Source organism: Oncorhynchus nerka, linkage group LG13 (assembly GCF_034236695.1).
Source record: "Oncorhynchus nerka isolate Pitt River linkage group LG13, Oner_Uvic_2.0, whole genome shotgun sequence".
In the NCBI taxonomy this organism is placed as follows: domain Eukaryota; kingdom Metazoa; phylum Chordata; class Actinopteri; order Salmoniformes; family Salmonidae; genus Oncorhynchus; species Oncorhynchus nerka.
Genome location: NC_088408.1, coordinates 3,078,780 through 3,096,434, shown reverse-complemented (window position 1 = coordinate 3,096,434; position 17,655 = coordinate 3,078,780). Strand labels below are relative to the sequence as shown.

The following is a 17,655-nucleotide window of genomic DNA, read 5'->3' as shown; positions in this document are numbered from 1 at the left end:
ACAACACAACACAACACAACACAACATAACACAACATAACATAACATAACATAACACAACATAACACAACACAACATTAACACAACACAACACAACACAACACAACATTAACACAACACAACACAACACAACACAACACAACACAACACAACACAACACAACACAACACAACACAACACAACACAACACAACACAACACAACACAACAGCACAGCCTATTTTAGGGGTTAGAACACACCATTCTAGACCATGATTCTACAAGTTGAACACACCGTTCTAGGCCATATCTCTTTAACCAGATTATAATTGACTTCAACACAAACTTCCTCCTCTCCCTCTTGTTGAGGAAGCTACACACACACACCCACGTTGTTACATCTTCCTCCTCTCCCTCTTGTTGAGGAAGCTACACACACACACACACGACAGACACACACACACACACACCCACGTTGTTACATGTTCCTCCTCTCCCTCTTGTTGAGGAAGCTACACACACACACACGTTGTTACATGGCAAAGTAAAAGCCTGCTCCTACCTGAGTGTAAATACCCGTCAGCTCTGTGTGTCTGCGTGTGTGTGTGTGTCTGTCGTGTGTGTGTGTGTCTGTGTGTCTGTCGTGTGTGTGTGTGTCTGTCTGTGTGTCTGTCGTGTGTGTGTGTCTGTCTGTCTGTGTGTGTCTGTCTATGTGTGTGTGTCTGTCTTGGTCTGTTTGTCTGTCTGTCTCTCTGTGTGAGCGTGTGTGTGTGTCTGTCGTGTGTGTGTGTGTGTCTGTCGTGTGTGTGTGTGTGTTTCTGTCTTGGTCTGTTTGTCTGTCTGTCTCTCTGTGTGTGTGTGTCTGTCGTGTGTGTGTGTGTGTTTCTGTCTTGGTCTGTTTGTCTGTCTGTCTCTCTGTGTGTGTGTGTGTGTGTCTGTCGTGTGTGTGTGTGTCTGTGTGTCTGTCGTGTGTGTGTGTCTGTGTGTCTGTCGTGTGTGTGTCTGTCTGTGTGTCTGTCGTGTGTGTGTCTGTCTGTGTGTCTGTCGTGTGTGTGTGTGTCTGTCTGTGTGTCTGTCGTGTGTGTGTGTGTGTCTGTCTGTGTGTGTGTCTGTCTTGGTCTGTTTGTCTGTCTGTCTCTCTGTGTGAGCGTGTGTGTGTGTGTGTCTGTCGTGTGTGTGTGTGTGTCTGTCTATGTGTGTGTTTCTGTCTTGGTCTGTTTGTCTGTCTGTCTCTCTGTGTGAGCGTGTATGAGCGTGTGTGTCTGTCGTGTGTGTGTGTCTGTCTATGTGTGTGTTTCTGTCTTGGTCTGTTTGTCTGTCTGTCTCTCTGTGTGAGCGTGTGTGTGTGTGTGTCTCTCTGTGTGTGTGTGTGCGTGTCTGTCGTGTGTGTGTGTGTGTGTGTCTGTTTGTCTGTCTGTCTCTCTGTGTGAGCGTGTGTGTGTGTCTGTCTGTCTCTCTGTGTGAGCGTGTGTGTGTGTCTGTCTGTCTCTCTGTGTGTGTGTGTTTCTGTCTTGGTCTGTTTGTCTGTCTGTCTCTCTGTGTGAGCGTGTGTGTGTGTGTGTGTCTGTCTCTCTGTGTGAGCGTGTGTGTGTGTCTGTCTCTCTGTGTGAGCGTGTGTGTGTGTGTGTGTGTGTCTGTCTCTCTGTGTGAGCGTGTGTGTGTGTGTGTGTGTGTCTGTCTCTCTGTGTGAGCGTGTGTGTGTGTGTCTGTCTCTCTGTGTGAGCGTGTGTGTGTGTGTCTGTCTCTCTGTGTGTGTGTGTGTGTGTGTGTCTGTCTCTCTGTGTGTGTGTGTGTGTGTCTGTCTCTCTGTGTGTGTGTGTGTCTGTCTGTCTCTCTGTGTGTGTGTGTGTGTCTGTCTCTCTGTGTGTGTCTGTCTGTCTCTCTGTGTGAGCGTGTGTGTGTGTCTCTCTGTGTGAGCGTGTGTGTGTGTCTGTCTGTCTCTCTGTGTGAGCGTGTGTGTGTGTCTGTCTGTCTCTCTGTGTGTGTGTTCATTAGTAGTTTGTTTACCGCCTAATTCATATATACTGGTCCTAGTGACACCGCGACGCCCAAATGGTTCCTGTAATAGGTTGGGCCTCGGAGCCAATAGGTTGGGCCTCGGGGCCAACAGGTTGGGCCTCGGGGCCAACAGGTTGGGCCTCGGGGCCAACAGGTTGGGCCTCGGGGCCAACAGGTTGGGCCTCGGAGCCAACAGGTTGGGCCTCGGAGCCAACAGGTTGGGCCTCGGGGCCAACAGGTTGGGCCTCGGGGCCAACAGGTTGGGCCTCGGGGCCAACAGGTTGGGCCTCGGGGCCAACAGGTTGGGCCTCGGGGCCAACAGGTTGGGCCTCGGGGCCAACAGGTTGGGCCTCGGGGCCAATAGGTTGGGCCTCGGAGCCAATAGGTTGGGCCTCGGGGCCAACAGGTTGGGCCTCGGGGCCAACAGGTTGGGCCTCGGGGCCAACAGGTTGGGCCTCGGGGCCAACAGGTTGGGCCTCGGAGCCAACAGGTTGGGCCTCGGAGCCAACAGGTTGGGCCTCGGAGCCAACAGGTTGGGCCTCGGGGCCAACAGGTTGGGCCTCTGGGCCAACAGGTTGGGCCTCGGGGCCAACAGGTTGGGCCTCGGGGCCAACAGGTTGGGCCTCGGGGCCAACAGGTTGGGCCTCGGGGCCAACAGGTTGGGCCTCGGGGCCAATAGGTTGGGCCTCGGAGCCAATAGGTTGGGCCTCGGGGCCAACAGGTTGGGCCTCGGGGCCAATAGGTTGGGCCTCTGAGCCAACAGGTTGGGCCTCTGAGCCATTTTTACCAGTTTATTCTGTCATTCTGGGCCTGATTATAAAAGGGTCCAATGTTGACTCAGCAAACATCAGAAAACAGACCATTTTCATCTGGATCATTCATTATAATTCACAAACCTCTGTTGTTGTTGTTGTTGTTGTTGTCTGACGAGTGAGTGCTTCAGCCACATCCCTGTATATATAGGCTATACACGTTACTGTCATATTGATGCTAGTTCAACTCTCATGTCTGTATGTTTGTTGGTGGTGTTGTCTGAAAAGTGATTGGTACAAATGCATTCATCTTTCATTACCATAAATATGTGAGGACTTGGCTTAGAAGAGAGAGAGAGGGGGGGGTCTGTAGAGAGAGAGAGACAGAGAGAGAGTTGTTGTCTGTCCGTAACGAGAGAGAGAGTTGTCTGTCCGTAACGAGAGAGAGAGTTGTCTGTCCGTAACGAGAGAGAGAGAGAGTTGCTGTGTCTGTCTGTAACGAGAGAGAGAGAGTTGCTGTGTCTGTCCGTAACGAGAGAGAGTTGCTGTGTCTGTCCGTAACGAGAGAGAGAGAGAGAGTTGTTGTGTCTGTCTGTAACGAGAGAGAGAGAGTTGCTGTGTCTGTCCGTAACGAGAGAGAGTTGCTGTGTCTGTCTGTAACGAGAGAGTTGCTGTGTCTGTCTGTAACGAGAGAGAGAGAGTTGCTGTGTCTGTCCGTAATGAGAGTGTTGCTGTGTCTGTCTGTAACGAGAGAGAGAGAGTTGCTGTGTCTGTCCGTAACGAGAGAGAGAGAGTTGCTGTGTCTGTCCGTAACGAGAGAGAGAGAGAGTTGCTGTGTCTGTAACGAGAGAGAGAGAGAGTTGTTGTGTCTGTCCGTAACGAGAGAGAGAGAGTTGTTGTGTCTGTCTGTAACGAGAGAGAGAGAGAAAGAGTTGCTGTGTCTGTCTGTAACGAGAGAGCTGTTGTGTCTGTCCGTAACGAGAGAGAGAGAGAGAGTTGCTGTGTCTGTCTGTAACGAGAGAGTTGCTGTGTCTGTCTGTAACGAGAGAGTTGCTGTGTCTGTCTGTAACGAGAGAGTTGCTGTGTCTGTCTGTAACGAGAGAGAGAGAGTTGCTGTGTCTGTCCGTAACGAGAGAGAGAGAGTTGTTGTGTCTGTCCGTAATGAGAGTGTTGCTGTGTCTGTCTGTAACGAGAGAGAGAGAGTTGCTGTGTCTGTCCGTAACGAGAGAGAAAGAGTTGTTGTGTCTGTCTGTAACGAGAGAGAGAGAGTTGTTGTGTCTGTCCGTAACGAGAGAGAAAGAGTTGTTGTGTCTGTCTGTAATGAGAGAGAGAGAGTTGCTGTGTCTGTCCGTAATGAGAGTGTTGCTGTGTCTGTCCGTAACGAGAGAGAGAGAGTTGCTGTGTCTGTCCGTAACGAGAGAGAGAGAGTTGCTGTGTCTGTCTGTAATGAGAGAGAGAGAGTTGTTGTGTCTGTCCGTAACGAGAGAGAGAGAGTTGTTGTGTCTGTCTGTAACGAGAGAGAGAGAGTTGCTGTGTCTGTCCGTAACGAGAGAGAGTTGCTGTGTCTGTCTGTAACGAGAGAGTTGCTGTGTCTGTCTGTAACAAGAGAGAGAGTTACTGTGTCTGTCCGTAACGAGAGAGAGAGAGTTGCTGTGTCTGTCTGTAACGAGAGAGAGAGAGAGTTGTTGTGTCTGTCCGTAATGAGAGTGTTGCTGTGTCTGTCTGTAACGAGAGAGAGAGAGTTGCTGTGTCTGTCCGTAACGAGAGAGAGAGAGAGTTGTTGTGTCTGTCCGTAACGAGAGAGAGAGAGTTGCTGTGTCTGTCCATAACGAGAGAGAGAGTTGCTGTGTCTGTCCGTAACGAGAGAGAGAGAGAGTTGCTGTGTCTGTCCGTAACGAGAGAGTTGTTGTGTCTGTCCGTAACGAGAGAGAGAGAGTTGTTGTGTCTGTCTGTAACGAGAGAGAGAGAGTTGTTGTGTCTGTCCGTAACGAGAGAGAGAGAGTTGTTGTGTCTGTCTGTAACGAGAGAGAGAGAGAAAGAGTTGCTGTGTCTGTCTGTAACGAGAGAGCTGTTGTGTCTGTCCGTAACGAGAGAGAGAGAGAGAGTTGCTGTGTCTGTCTGTAACGAGAGAGTTGCTGTGTCTGTCTGTAACGAGAGAGTTGCTGTGTCTGTCTGTAACGAGAGAGTTGCTGTGTCTGTCTGTAACAAGAGAGAGAGTTGCTGTGTCTGTCCGTAACGAGAGAGAGAGAGTTGCTCTGTCTGTCTGTAACGAGAGAGAGTTGTTGTGTCTGTCCGTAACGAGAGAGTTGCTGTGTCTGTCCGTAACGAGAGAGAGAGAGTTGTTGTGTCTGTCCGTAATGAGAGTGTTGCTGTGTCTGTCTGTAACGAGAGAGAGAGAGTTGCTGTGTCTGTCCGTAACGAGAGAGAGAGAGTTGTTGTCTGTCCGTAACGAGAGAGAGAGAGAGTTGTTGTGTCTGTCCGTAACGAGAGAGAGAGTTGCTGTCTGTCCGTAACGAGAGAGAGAGTTGCTGTGTCTGTCCGTAACGAGAGAGAGAGAGTTGTTGTGTCTGTCCGTAATGAGAGTGTTGCTGTGTCTGTCTGTAACGAGAGAGAGAGAGTTGCTGTGTCTGTCCGTAACGAGAGAGAGAGAGTTGTTGTGTCTGTCCGTAATGAGAGTGTTGCTGTGTCTGTCTGTAACGAGAGAGAGAGAGTTGCTGTGTCTGTCTGTAACGAGAGAGAGAGAGTTGCTGTGTCTGTCCGTAACAAGAGAGAGAGAGAGTTGTTGTGTCTGTCCGTAACGAGAGAGAGAGAGTTGCTGTGTCTGTCCATAACGAGAGAGAGAGAGTCGCTGTGTCTGTCCGTAACGAGAGAGAGAGAGAGTTGCTGTGTCTGTCCGTAACGAGAGAGAGAGAGAGTTGTTGTGTCTGTCCGTAACGAGAGAGAGTTGCTGTGTCTGTCTGTAACGAGAGAGTTGCTGTGTCTGTCTGTAACAAGAGAGAGAGTTGCTGTGTCTGTCCGTAACGAGAGAGAGAGAGTTGCTGTGTCTGTCCGTAACGAGAGAGAGAGAGAGTTGCTGTGTCTGTAACGAGAGAGAGAGAGTTGTTGTGTCTGTCCGTAACGAGAGAGAGAGAGTTGTTGTGTCTGTCCGTAACGAGAGAGAGAGAGTTGTTTTGTCTGTCCGTAACGAGAGAGAGAGAGAGTTGTTGTGTCTGTCCGTAATGAGAGTGTTGCTGTGTCTGTCTGTAACGAGAGAGAGAGAGTTGCTGTGTCTGTCCGTAACGAGAGAGAGAGAGAGTTGTTGTGTCTGTCCGTAATGAGAGTGTTGCTGTGTCTGTCTGTAACGAGAGAGAGAGAGTTGCTGTGTCTGTCCGTAACGAGAGAGAGAGAGAGTTGTTGTGTCTGTCCGTAACGAGAGAGAGAGAGTTGCTGTGTCTGTCCATAACGAGAGAGAGAGAGTTGCTGTGTCTGTCCGTAACGAGAGAGAGAGAGAGTTGCTGTGTCTGTCCTTAACGAGAGAGAGAGAGAGTTGTTGTGTCTGTCCGTAACGAGAGAGAGAGAGTTGTTGTGTCTGTCTGTAACGAGAGAGAGAGAGTTGCTGTGTCTGTCCGTAACGAGAGAGAGTTGCTGTGTCTGTCTGTAACGAGAGAGTTGCTGTGTCTGTCTGTAACAAGAGAGAGAGTTGCTGTGTCTGTCCGTAACGAGAGAGAGAGAGAGTTGCTGTGTCTGTCTGTAACGAGAGAGAGTTGTTGTGTCTGTCCGTAACGAGAGAGTTGCTGTGTCTGTCCGTAACGAGAGAGAGAGAGTTGCTGTGTCTATCCGTAACGAGAGAGAGAGAGAGTTGCTGTGTCTGTAACGAGAGAGAGAGAGTTGTTGTGTCTGTCCGTAACGAGAGAGAGAGAGTTGTTTTGTCTGTCCGTAACGAGAGAGAGTTGCTGTGTCTGTCTGTAACGAGAGAGTTTCTGTGTCTGTCTGTAACGAGAGAGTTGCTGTGTCTGTCTGTAACGAGAGAGAGAGAGTTGCTGTGTCTGTCCGTAACTGGAGAGAGAGTTGCTGTGTCTGTCCGTAACGAGAGAGAGAGTTGTTGTGTCTGTCCGTAACGAGAGAGTTGCTGTGTCTGTCCGTAATGAGAGAGAGAGAGTTGCTGTGTCTGTCTGTAACGAGAGAGAGAGAGAGTTGCTGTGTCTGTCTGTAACGAGAGAGTTGTTGTGTCTGTCCGTAACGAGAGAGAGAGTTTACACATATTTACCTCAAGTCCAGTTTTGACTTTTCAACTCTCATATCTATTTATGTAACACACGTCGGTCTCTTCCAGCCTGGACTCAGGGGTAGACGTAGTAGGTAGGTCACTTGTCTTCCAGCCTGGACTCAGGGGTAGGTCTCTTGTCTTCCAGCCTGGACTCAGGGGTAGAGTAGTAGGTAGGTCTCTTGTCTTCCAGCCTGGACTCAGGGGTAGACGTAGTAGGTAGGTCTCTTGTCTTCCAGCCTGGACTCAGGGGTAGACGTAGTAGGTAGGTCTCTTGTCTTCCAGCCTGGACTCAGGGGTAGACGTAGTAGGTAGGTCTCTTGTCTTCCAGCCTGGACTCAGGGGTAGACGTAGTAGGTAGGTCTCTTGTCTTCCAGCCTGGACTCAGGGGTAGACGTAGTAGGTAGGTATCTTGTCTTCCAGCCTGGACTCAGGGGTAGATGTAGTAGGTAGGTCTCTTTGTCTTCCAGCCTGGACTCAGGGGTAGAGTAGTAGGTATGTCTCTTGTCTTCCAGCCTGGACTCAGGGGTAGACGTAGTAGGTAGGTCTCTTGTCTTCCAGCCTGGACTCAGGGGTAGACGTAGTAGGTAGGTCTCTTGTCTTCCAGCCTGGACTCAGGGGTAGACGTAGTAGGTAGGTCTCTTGTCTTGCAGCCTGGACTCAGGGGTAAACGTAGTAGGTAGGTCTCTTGTCTTCCAGCCTGGACTCAGGGGTAGACGTAGTAGGTAGGTCTCTTGTCTTCCAGCCTGGACTCAGGGGTAGACGTAGTAGGTAGGTCTCTTGTCTTCCAGCCTGGACTCAGGGGTAGACGTAGTTGGTAGGTCTCTTGTCTTCCAGCCTGGACTCAGGGGTAGAGTAGTAGGTAGGTCTCTTGTCTTGCAGCCTGGACTCAGGGGTAGACGTAGTAGGTAGGTCTCTTGTCTTCCAGCCTGAACTCGGGGGTAGACGTAGTAGGTAGGTCTCTTGTCTTCCAGCCTGGACTCAGGGGTAGACGTAGTATGTCGGTCTCTTGTCTTCCAGCCTGGACTCGGGGGTAGACGTAGTATGTCGGTCTCTTGTCTTCCAGCCTGGACTCAGGGGTAGACTTACCTACTACGTCTCTTGTCTTCCAGCCTGGACTCAGGGGTAGACGTACCTACTACGTCTCTTGTCTTCCAGCCTGGACTCAGGGGTAGACGTACCTACTACGTCTCTTGTCTTCCAGCCTGGACTCAGGGGTAGACGTACTTTCGTATGGTTGCATGAGACCTTCTGACCTTCTATGTAACCATACCAAACGAAACATATCATACCAAGGGTTCCCGAATTTACTTTACTATGGTACGTCTAGTCTGAGACCAGGCTGCGACTCGAGGCTACTCTCACTCTGAAACTATGTTACGTCTAGTCTATGAGACCAGGCTGAGACCATCCATCAGCACAGTTTCCCTCCAAATAAATCAGCTCAAGCCCAAACTGTGCGATATAGTAGGGAGTTATAGTTTCCAACAGGCCAATATTCCACGTAGTTTAAGTGCAGAAAAAACATGGTAATTAACTACGATGACCATAATCCATTGCGCGGCTACTTGTCCGGTCGTGTGTTTCTTTAAAAGAGACAGAAGAAAGAGTTGTCTCGTCAGGTATCTCTACCTGAAAATACATCATCTAAGTTATTTGATAGTTGGTTTACAGCAGTCATCAAAGTAGGCCTAATTTACTACGAAGAACTACTAAAACAGTGATTGTGTCAGACAGCAGCTCTATAGAGATGACTTAGTGATTGTGTCAGACAGCAGCTCTATAGAGATGAGATGACTTAGTGATTGTGTCCAGACAGCAGCTCTATAGAGATGACATGACTTAGTGATTGTGTCCAGACAGCAGCTCTATAGAGATGACATGACTTAGTGATTGTGTCAGACAGCAGCTCTATAGAGATGACATGACTTAGTGATTGTGTCAGACAGCAGCTCTATAGAGATGAGATGACTTAGTGATTGTGTCAGACAGCAGCTCTATAGAGATGAGATGACTTAGTGATTGTGTCAGACAGCAGCTCTATGGAGATGAGATGACTTAGTGATTGTGTCCACACAGCAGCTCTATGGAGATGACATGACTTAGTGATTGTGTCAGACAGCAGCTCTATAGAGATGAGATGACTTAGTGATTGTGTCAGACAGCAGCTCTATAGAGATGAGATGACTTAGTGATTGTGTCAGACAGCAGCTCTATAGAGATGAGATGACTTAGTGATTGTGTCAGACAGCAGCTCTATGGAGATGAGATGACTTAGTGATTGTGTCCAGACAGCAGCTCTATGGAGATGACTTAGTGATTGTGTCAGACAGCAGCTCTATAGAGATGACATGACTTAGTGATTGTGTCAGACAGCAGCTCTATAGAGATGAGATGACTTAGTGATTGTGTCACACAGCAGCTCTATGGAGATGACTTAGTGATTGTGTCAGACAGCAGCTCTATAGAGATGAGATGACTTAGTGATTGTGTCAGACAGCAGCTCTATAGAGATGAGATGACTTAGTGATTGTGTCAGACAGCAGCTCTATAGAGATGAGATGACTTAGTGATTGTGTCACACAGCAGCTCTATAGAGATGAGATGACTTAGTGATTGTGTCCAGACAGCAGCTCTATAGAGATGAGATGACTTAGTGATTGTATCAGACAGCAGCTCTATAGAGATGACATGACTTAGTGATTGTGTCAGACAGCAGCTCTATAGAGATGAGATGACTTAGTGATTGTGTCAGACAGCAGCTCTATAGAGATGAGATGACTTAGTGATTGTGTCAGACAGCAGCTCTATGGAGATGAGATGACTTAGTGATTGTGTCAGACAGCAGCTCTATAGAGATGACATGACTTAGTGATTGTGTCAAACAGCAGCTCTATAGAGATGAGATGACTTAGTGATTGTGTCAGACAGCAGCTCTATGGAGATGAGATGACTTAGTGATTGTGTCAGACAGCAGCTCTATAGAGATGACATGACTTAGTGATTGTGTCAGACAGCAGCTCTATGGAGATGACTTAGTGATTGTGTCAGACAGCAGACAGCAGCTCTATGGAGATGAGATGACTTAGTGATTGTGTCAGACAGCAGCTCTATAGAGATGATATGACTTAGTGATTGTGTCAGACAGCAGCTCTATAGAGATGACATGACTTAGTGATTGTGTCAGACAGCAGCTCTATAGAGATGAGATGACTTAGTGATTGTGTCAGACAGCAGCTCTATGGAGATGACTTAGTGATTGTGTCACACAGCAGCTCTATAGAGATGAGATGACTTAGTGATTGTGTCAGACAGCAGACAGCAGCTCTATGGAGATGAGATGACTTAGTGATTGTGTCCAGACAGCAGCTCTATAGAGATGACATGACTTAGTGATTGTGTCAGACAGCAGCTCTATGGAGATGACATGACTTAGTGATTGTGTCAGACAGCAGCTCTATAGAGATGAGATGACTTAGTGATTGTGTCAGACAGCAGCTCTATAGAGATGACATGACTTAGTGATTGTGTCAGACAGCAGCTCTATGGAGATGACATGACTTAGTGATTGTGTCAGACAGCAGCTCTATAGAGATGAGATGACTTAGTGATTGTGTCAGACAGCAGCTCTATGGAGATGACTTAGTGATTGTGTCACACAGCAGCTCTATAGAGATGAGATGACTTAGTGATTGTGTCCAGACAGCAGCTCTATAGAGATGAGATGACTTAGTGATTGTGTCAGACAGCAGACAGCAGCTCTATGGAGATGAGATGACTTAGTGATTGTGTCCAGACAGCAGCTCTATAGAGATGACATGACTTAGTGATTGTGTCAGACAGCAGCTCTATAGAGATGAGATGACTTAGTGATTGTGTCAGACAGCAGCTCTATAGAGATGAGATGACTTAGTGATTGTGTCAGACAGCAGCTCTATAGAGCTGAGATGACTTAGTGATTGTGTCAGACAGCAGCTCTATGGAGATGACATGACTTAGTGATTGTGTCAGACAGCAGCTCTATAGAGATGAGATGACTTAGTGATTGTGTCAGACAGCAGCTCTATGGAGATGAGATGACTTAGTGATTGTGTCCAGACAGCAGCTCTATAGAGATGAGATGACTTAGTGATTGTGTCCAGACAGCAGCTCTATAGAGATGACATGACTTCGTGATTGTGTCAGACAGCAGCTCTATAGAGATGAGATGACTTAGTGATTGTGTCAGACAGCAGACAGCAGCTCTATAGAGATGACATGACTTAGTGATTGTGTCAGACAGCAGCTCTATAGAGATGAGATGACTTAGTGATTGTGTCAAACAGCAGCTCTATAGAGATGAGATGACTTAGTGATTGTGTCAGACAGCAGCTCTATAGAGATGACATGACTTAGTGATTGTGTCAGACAGCAGCTCTATGGAGATGAGATGACTTAGTGATTGTGTCAGACAGCAGCTCTATGGAGATGAGATGACTTAGTGATTGTGTCAGACAGCAGCTCTATGGAGATGAGATGACTTAGTGATTGTGTCAGACAGCAGACAGCAGCTCTATAGAGATGAGATGACTTAGTGATTGTGTCAGACAGCAGCTCTATAGAGATGACTTAGTGATTGTGTCAGACAGCAGGTCTATAGAGATGACATGACTTAGTGATTGTGTCAGACAGCAGCTCTATGGAGATGAGATGACTTAGTGATTGTGTCAGACAGCAGCTCTATAGAGATGACATGACTTAGTGATTGTGTCAGACAGCAGCTCTATGGAGATGACTTAGTGATTGTGTCACACAGCAGCTCTATAGAGATGAGATGACTTAGTGATTGTGTCCAGACAGCAGCTCTATAGAGATGAGATGACTTAGTGATTGTGTCCAGACAGCAGCTCTATAGAGATGAGATGACTTAGTGATTGTGTCAGACAGCAGCTCTATGGAGATGAGATGACTTAGTGATTGTGTCAGACAGCAGCTCTATGGAGATGACATGACTTAGTGATTGTGTCAGACAGCAGCTCTATGGAGATGACTTAGTGATTGTGTCAGACAGCAGCTCTATAGAGATGACTTAGTGATTGTGTCAGACAGCAGCTCTATGGAGATGAGATGACTTAGTGATTGTGTCAGACAGCAGACAGCAGCTCTATAGAGATGACATGACTTAGTGATTGTGTCAGACAGCAGCTCTATAGAGATGAGATGACTTAGTGATTGTGTCAGACAGCAGCTCTATAGAGATGAGATGACTTAGTGATTGTGTCAGACAGCAGCTCTATAGAGATGAGATGACTTAGTGATTGTGTCCAGACAGCAGCTCTATAGAGATGAGATGACTTAGTGATTGTGTCAGACAGCAGCTCTATAGAGATGACATGATTTAGTGATTGTGTCAGACAGCAGCTCTATGGAGATGACTTAGTGATTGTGTCAGACAGCAGCTCTATAGAGATGAGATGACTTAGTGATTGTGTCAGACAGCAGCTCTATAGAGATGACATGACTTAGTGATTGTGTCAGACAGCAGCTCTATAGAGATGAGATGACTTAGTGATTGTGTCAGACAGCAGCTCTATAGAGATGAGATGACTTAGTGATTGTGTCAGACAGCAGACAGCAGCTCTATAGAGATGAGATGACTTAGTGATTGTGTCAGACAGCAGACAGCAGCTCTATGGAGATGACTTAGTGATTGTGTCAGACAGCAGCTCTATAGAGATGAGATGACTTAGTGATTGTGTCAGACAGCAGCTCTATAGAGATGAGATGACTTAGTGATTGTGTCAGACAGCAGCTCTATGGAGATGAGATGACTTAGTGATTGTGTCCAGACAGCAGCTCTATAGAGATGAGATGACTTAGTGATTGTGTCAGACAGCAGCTCTATAGAGATGACATGACTTAGTGATTGTGTCAGACAGCAGCTCTATAGAGATGACTTAGTGATTGTGTCAGACAGCAGCTCTACAGAGATGACATGACTTAGTGATTGTGTCAGACAGCAGCTCTATAGAGATGACATGACTTAGTGATTGTGTCAGACAGCAGACAGCAGCTCTATAGAGATGACATGACTTAGTGATTGTGTCAGACAGCAGCTCTATGGAGATGAGATGACTTAGTGATTGTGTCAGACAGCAGCTCTATAGAGATGACTTAGTGATTGTGTCAGACAGCAGCTCTATAGAGATGAGATGACTTAGTGATTGTGTCAGACAGCAGCTCTATGGAGATGAGATGACTTAGTGATTGTGTCAGACAGCAGCTCTATAGAGATGACATGACTTAGTGATTGTGTCAGACAGCAGCTCTATGGAGATGACTTAGTGATTGTGTCACACAGCAGCTCTATAGAGATGAGATGACTTAGTGATTGTGTCCAGACAGCAGCTCTATAGAGATGAGATGACTTAGTGATTGTGTCCAGACAGCAGCTCTATAGAGATGAGATGACTTAGTGATTGTGTCAGACAGCAGCTCTATGGAGATGAGATGACTTAGTGATTGTGTCAGACAGCAGCTCTATGGAGATGACATGACTTAGTGATTGTGTCAGACAGCAGCTCTATGGAGATGACTTAGTGATTGTGTCAGACAGCAGCTCTATAGAGATGACTTAGTGATTGTGTCAGACAGCAGCTCTATGGAGATGAGATGACTTAGTGATTGTGTCAGACAGCAGACAGCAGCTCTATAGAGATGACATGACTTTGTGATTGTGTCAGACAGCAGCTCTATAGAGATGAGATGACTTAGTGATTGTGTCAGACAGCAGCTCTATAGAGATGAGATGACTTAGTGATTGTGTCAGACAGCAGCTCTATAGAGATGAGATGACTTAGTGATTGTGTCCAGACAGCAGCTCTATAGAGATGAGATGACTTAGTGATTGTGTCAGACAGCAGCTCTATAGAGATGACATGATTTAGTGATTGTGTCAGACAGCAGCTCTATGGAGATGACTTAGTGATTGTGTCAGACAGCAGCTCTATAGAGATGAGATGACTTAGTGATTGTGTCAGACAGCAGCTCTATAGAGATGAGATGACTTAGTGATTGTGTCAGACAGCAGACAGCAGCTCTATAGAGATGAGATGACTTAGTGATTGTGTCAGACAGCAGACAGCAGCTCTATGGAGATGACTTAGTGATTGTGTCAGACAGCAGCTCTATAGAGATGAGATGACTTAGTGATTGTGTCAGACAGCAGCTCCATAGAGATGAGATGACTTAGTGATTGTGTCAGACAGCAGCTCTATAGAGATGAGATGACTTAGTGATTGTGTCAGACAGCAGCTCTATAGAGATGAGATGACTTAGTGATTGTGTCAGACAGCAGCTCTATAGAGCTGAGATGACTTAGTGATTGTGTCAGACAGCAGCTCTATGGAGATGACATGACTTAGTGATTGTGTCAGACAGCAGCTCTATAGAGATGAGATGACTTAGTGATTGTGTCAGACAGCAGCTCTATGGAGATGAGATGACTTAGTGATTGTGTCCAGACAGCAGCTCTATAGAGATGAGATGACTTAGTGATTGTGTCCAGACAGCAGCTCTATAGAGATGACATGACTTCGTGATTGTGTCAGACAGCAGCTCTATAGAGATGAGATGACTTAGTGATTGTGTCAGACAGCAGACAGCAGCTCTATAGAGATGACATGACTTAGTGATTGTGTCAGACAGCAGCTCTATAGAGATGAGATGACTTAGTGATTGTGTCAAACAGCAGCTCTATAGAGATGAGATGACTTAGTGATTGTGTCAGACAGCAGCTCTATAGAGATGACATGACTTAGTGATTGTGTCAGACAGCAGCTCTATGGAGATGAGATGACTTAGTGATTGTGTCAGACAGCAGCTCTATGGAGATGAGATGACTTAGTGATTGTGTCAGACAGCAGCTCTATGGAGATGAGATGACTTAGTGATTGTGTCAGACAGCAGACAGCAGCTCTATAGAGATGAGATGACTTAGTGATTGTGTCAGACAGCAGCTCTATAGAGATGACTTAGTGATTGTGTCAGACAGCAGGTCTATAGAGATGACATGACTTAGTGATTGTGTCAGACAGCAGCTCTATGGAGATGAGATGACTTAGTGATTGTGTCAGACAGCAGCTCTATAGAGATGACATGACTTAGTGATTGTGTCAGACAGCAGCTCTATGGAGATGACTTAGTGATTGTGTCACACAGCAGCTCTATAGAGATGAGATGACTTAGTGATTGTGTCCAGACAGCAGCTCTATAGAGATGAGATGACTTAGTGATTGTGTCCAGACAGCAGCTCTATAGAGATGAGATGACTTAGTGATTGTGTCAGACAGCAGCTCTATGGAGATGAGATGACTTAGTGATTGTGTCAGACAGCAGCTCTATGGAGATGACATGACTTAGTGATTGTGTCAGACAGCAGCTCTATGGAGATGACTTAGTGATTGTGTCAGACAGCAGCTCTATAGAGATGACTTAGTGATTGTGTCAGACAGCAGCTCTATGGAGATGAGATGACTTAGTGATTGTGTCAGACAGCAGACAGCAGCTCTATAGAGATGACATGACTTAGTGATTGTGTCAGACAGCAGCTCTATAGAGATGAGATGACTTAGTGATTGTGTCAGACAGCAGCTCTATAGAGATGAGATGACTTAGTGATTGTGTCAGACAGCAGCTCTATAGAGATGAGATGACTTAGTGATTGTGTCCAGACAGCAGCTCTATAGAGATGAGATGACTTAGTGATTGTGTCAGACAGCAGCTCTATAGAGATGACATGATTTAGTGATTGTGTCAGACAGCAGCTCTATGGAGATGACTTAGTGATTGTGTCAGACAGCAGCTCTATAGAGATGAGATGACTTAGTGATTGTGTCAGACAGCAGCTCTATAGAGATGACATGACTTAGTGATTGTGTCAGACAGCAGCTCTATAGAGATGAGATGACTTAGTGATTGTGTCAGACAGCAGCTCTATAGAGATGAGATGACTTAGTGATTGTGTCAGACAGCAGACAGCAGCTCTATAGAGATGAGATGACTTAGTGATTGTGTCAGACAGCAGACAGCAGCTCTATGGAGATGACTTAGTGATTGTGTCAGACAGCAGCTCTATAGAGATGAGATGACTTAGTGATTGTGTCAGACAGCAGCTCTATAGAGATGAGATGACTTAGTGATTGTGTCAGACAGCAGCTCTATGGAGATGAGATGACTTAGTGATTGTGTCCAGACAGCAGCTCTATAGAGATGAGATGACTTAGTGATTGTGTCAGACAGCAGCTCTATAGAGATGACATGACTTAGTGATTGTGTCAGACAGCAGCTCTATAGAGATGACTTAGTGATTGTGTCAGACAGCAGCTCTACAGAGATGACATGACTTAGTGATTGTGTCAGACAGCAGCTCTATAGAGATGACATGACTTAGTGATTGTGTCAGACAGCAGACAGCAGCTCTATAGAGATGACATGACTTAGTGATTGTGTCAGACAGCAGCTCTATGGAGATGAGATGACTTAGTGATTGTGTCAGACAGCAGCTCTATAGAGATGACTTAGTGATTGTGTCAGACAGCAGCTCTATAGAGATGAGATGACTTAGTGATTGTGTCAGACAGCAGCTCTATGGAGATGAGATGACTTAGTGATTGTGTCAGACAGCAGCTCTATAGAGATGACATGACTTAGTGATTGTGTCAGACAGCAGCTCTATGGAGATGACTTAGTGATTGTGTCACACAGCAGCTCTATAGAGATGAGATGACTTAGTGATTGTGTCCAGACAGCAGCTCTATAGAGATGAGATGACTTAGTGATTGTGTCCAGACAGCAGCTCTATAGAGATGAGATGACTTAGTGATTGTGTCAGACAGCAGCTCTATGGAGATGAGATGACTTAGTGATTGTGTCAGACAGCAGCTCTATGGAGATGACATGACTTAGTGATTGTGTCAGACAGCAGCTCTATGGAGATGACTTAGTGATTGTGTCAGACAGCAGCTCTATAGAGATGACTTAGTGATTGTGTCAGACAGCAGCTCTATGGAGATGAGATGACTTAGTGATTGTGTCAGACAGCAGACAGCAGCTCTATAGAGATGACATGACTTTGTGATTGTGTCAGACAGCAGCTCTATAGAGATGAGATGACTTAGTGATTGTGTCAGACAGCAGCTCTATAGAGATGAGATGACTTAGTGATTGTGTCAGACAGCAGCTCTATAGAGATGAGATGACTTAGTGATTGTGTCCAGACAGCAGCTCTATAGAGATGAGATGACTTAGTGATTGTGTCAGACAGCAGCTCTATAGAGATGACATGATTTAGTGATTGTGTCAGACAGCAGCTCTATGGAGATGACTTAGTGATTGTGTCAGACAGCAGCTCTATAGAGATGAGATGACTTAGTGATTGTGTCAGACAGCAGCTCTATAGAGATGACATGACTTAGTGATTGTGTCAGACAGCAGCTCTATAGAGATGAGATGACTTAGTGATTGTGTCAGACAGCAGCTCTATAGAGATGAGATGACTTAGTGATTGTGTCAGACAGCAGACAGCAGCTCTATAGAGATGAGATGACTTAGTGATTGTGTCAGACAGCAGACAGCAGCTCTATGGAGATGACTTAGTGATTGTGTCAGACAGCAGCTCTATAGAGATGAGATGACTTAGTGATTGT

General features: G+C 46.4%; 1 protein-coding gene across 1 annotated transcript; it reads right to left on the bottom strand.

Annotated features, from left to right (window-relative positions):
* Positions 1-2,007: 2,007 nt before the first annotated feature.
* On the bottom strand, positions 2,008-8,213 carry LOC135574638 (proline-rich protein 2-like). Its single transcript, XM_065026086.1, has 2 exons — positions 8,198-8,213; positions 2,008-2,726 (listed from the first exon to the last, which is right to left on the bottom strand). Exons 1-2 carry the CDS (start codon positions 8,211-8,213, stop codon positions 2,008-2,010), a joined length of 735 nt encoding a protein of 244 aa, XP_064882158.1.
* Positions 8,214-17,655: the final 9,442 nt, after the last annotated feature.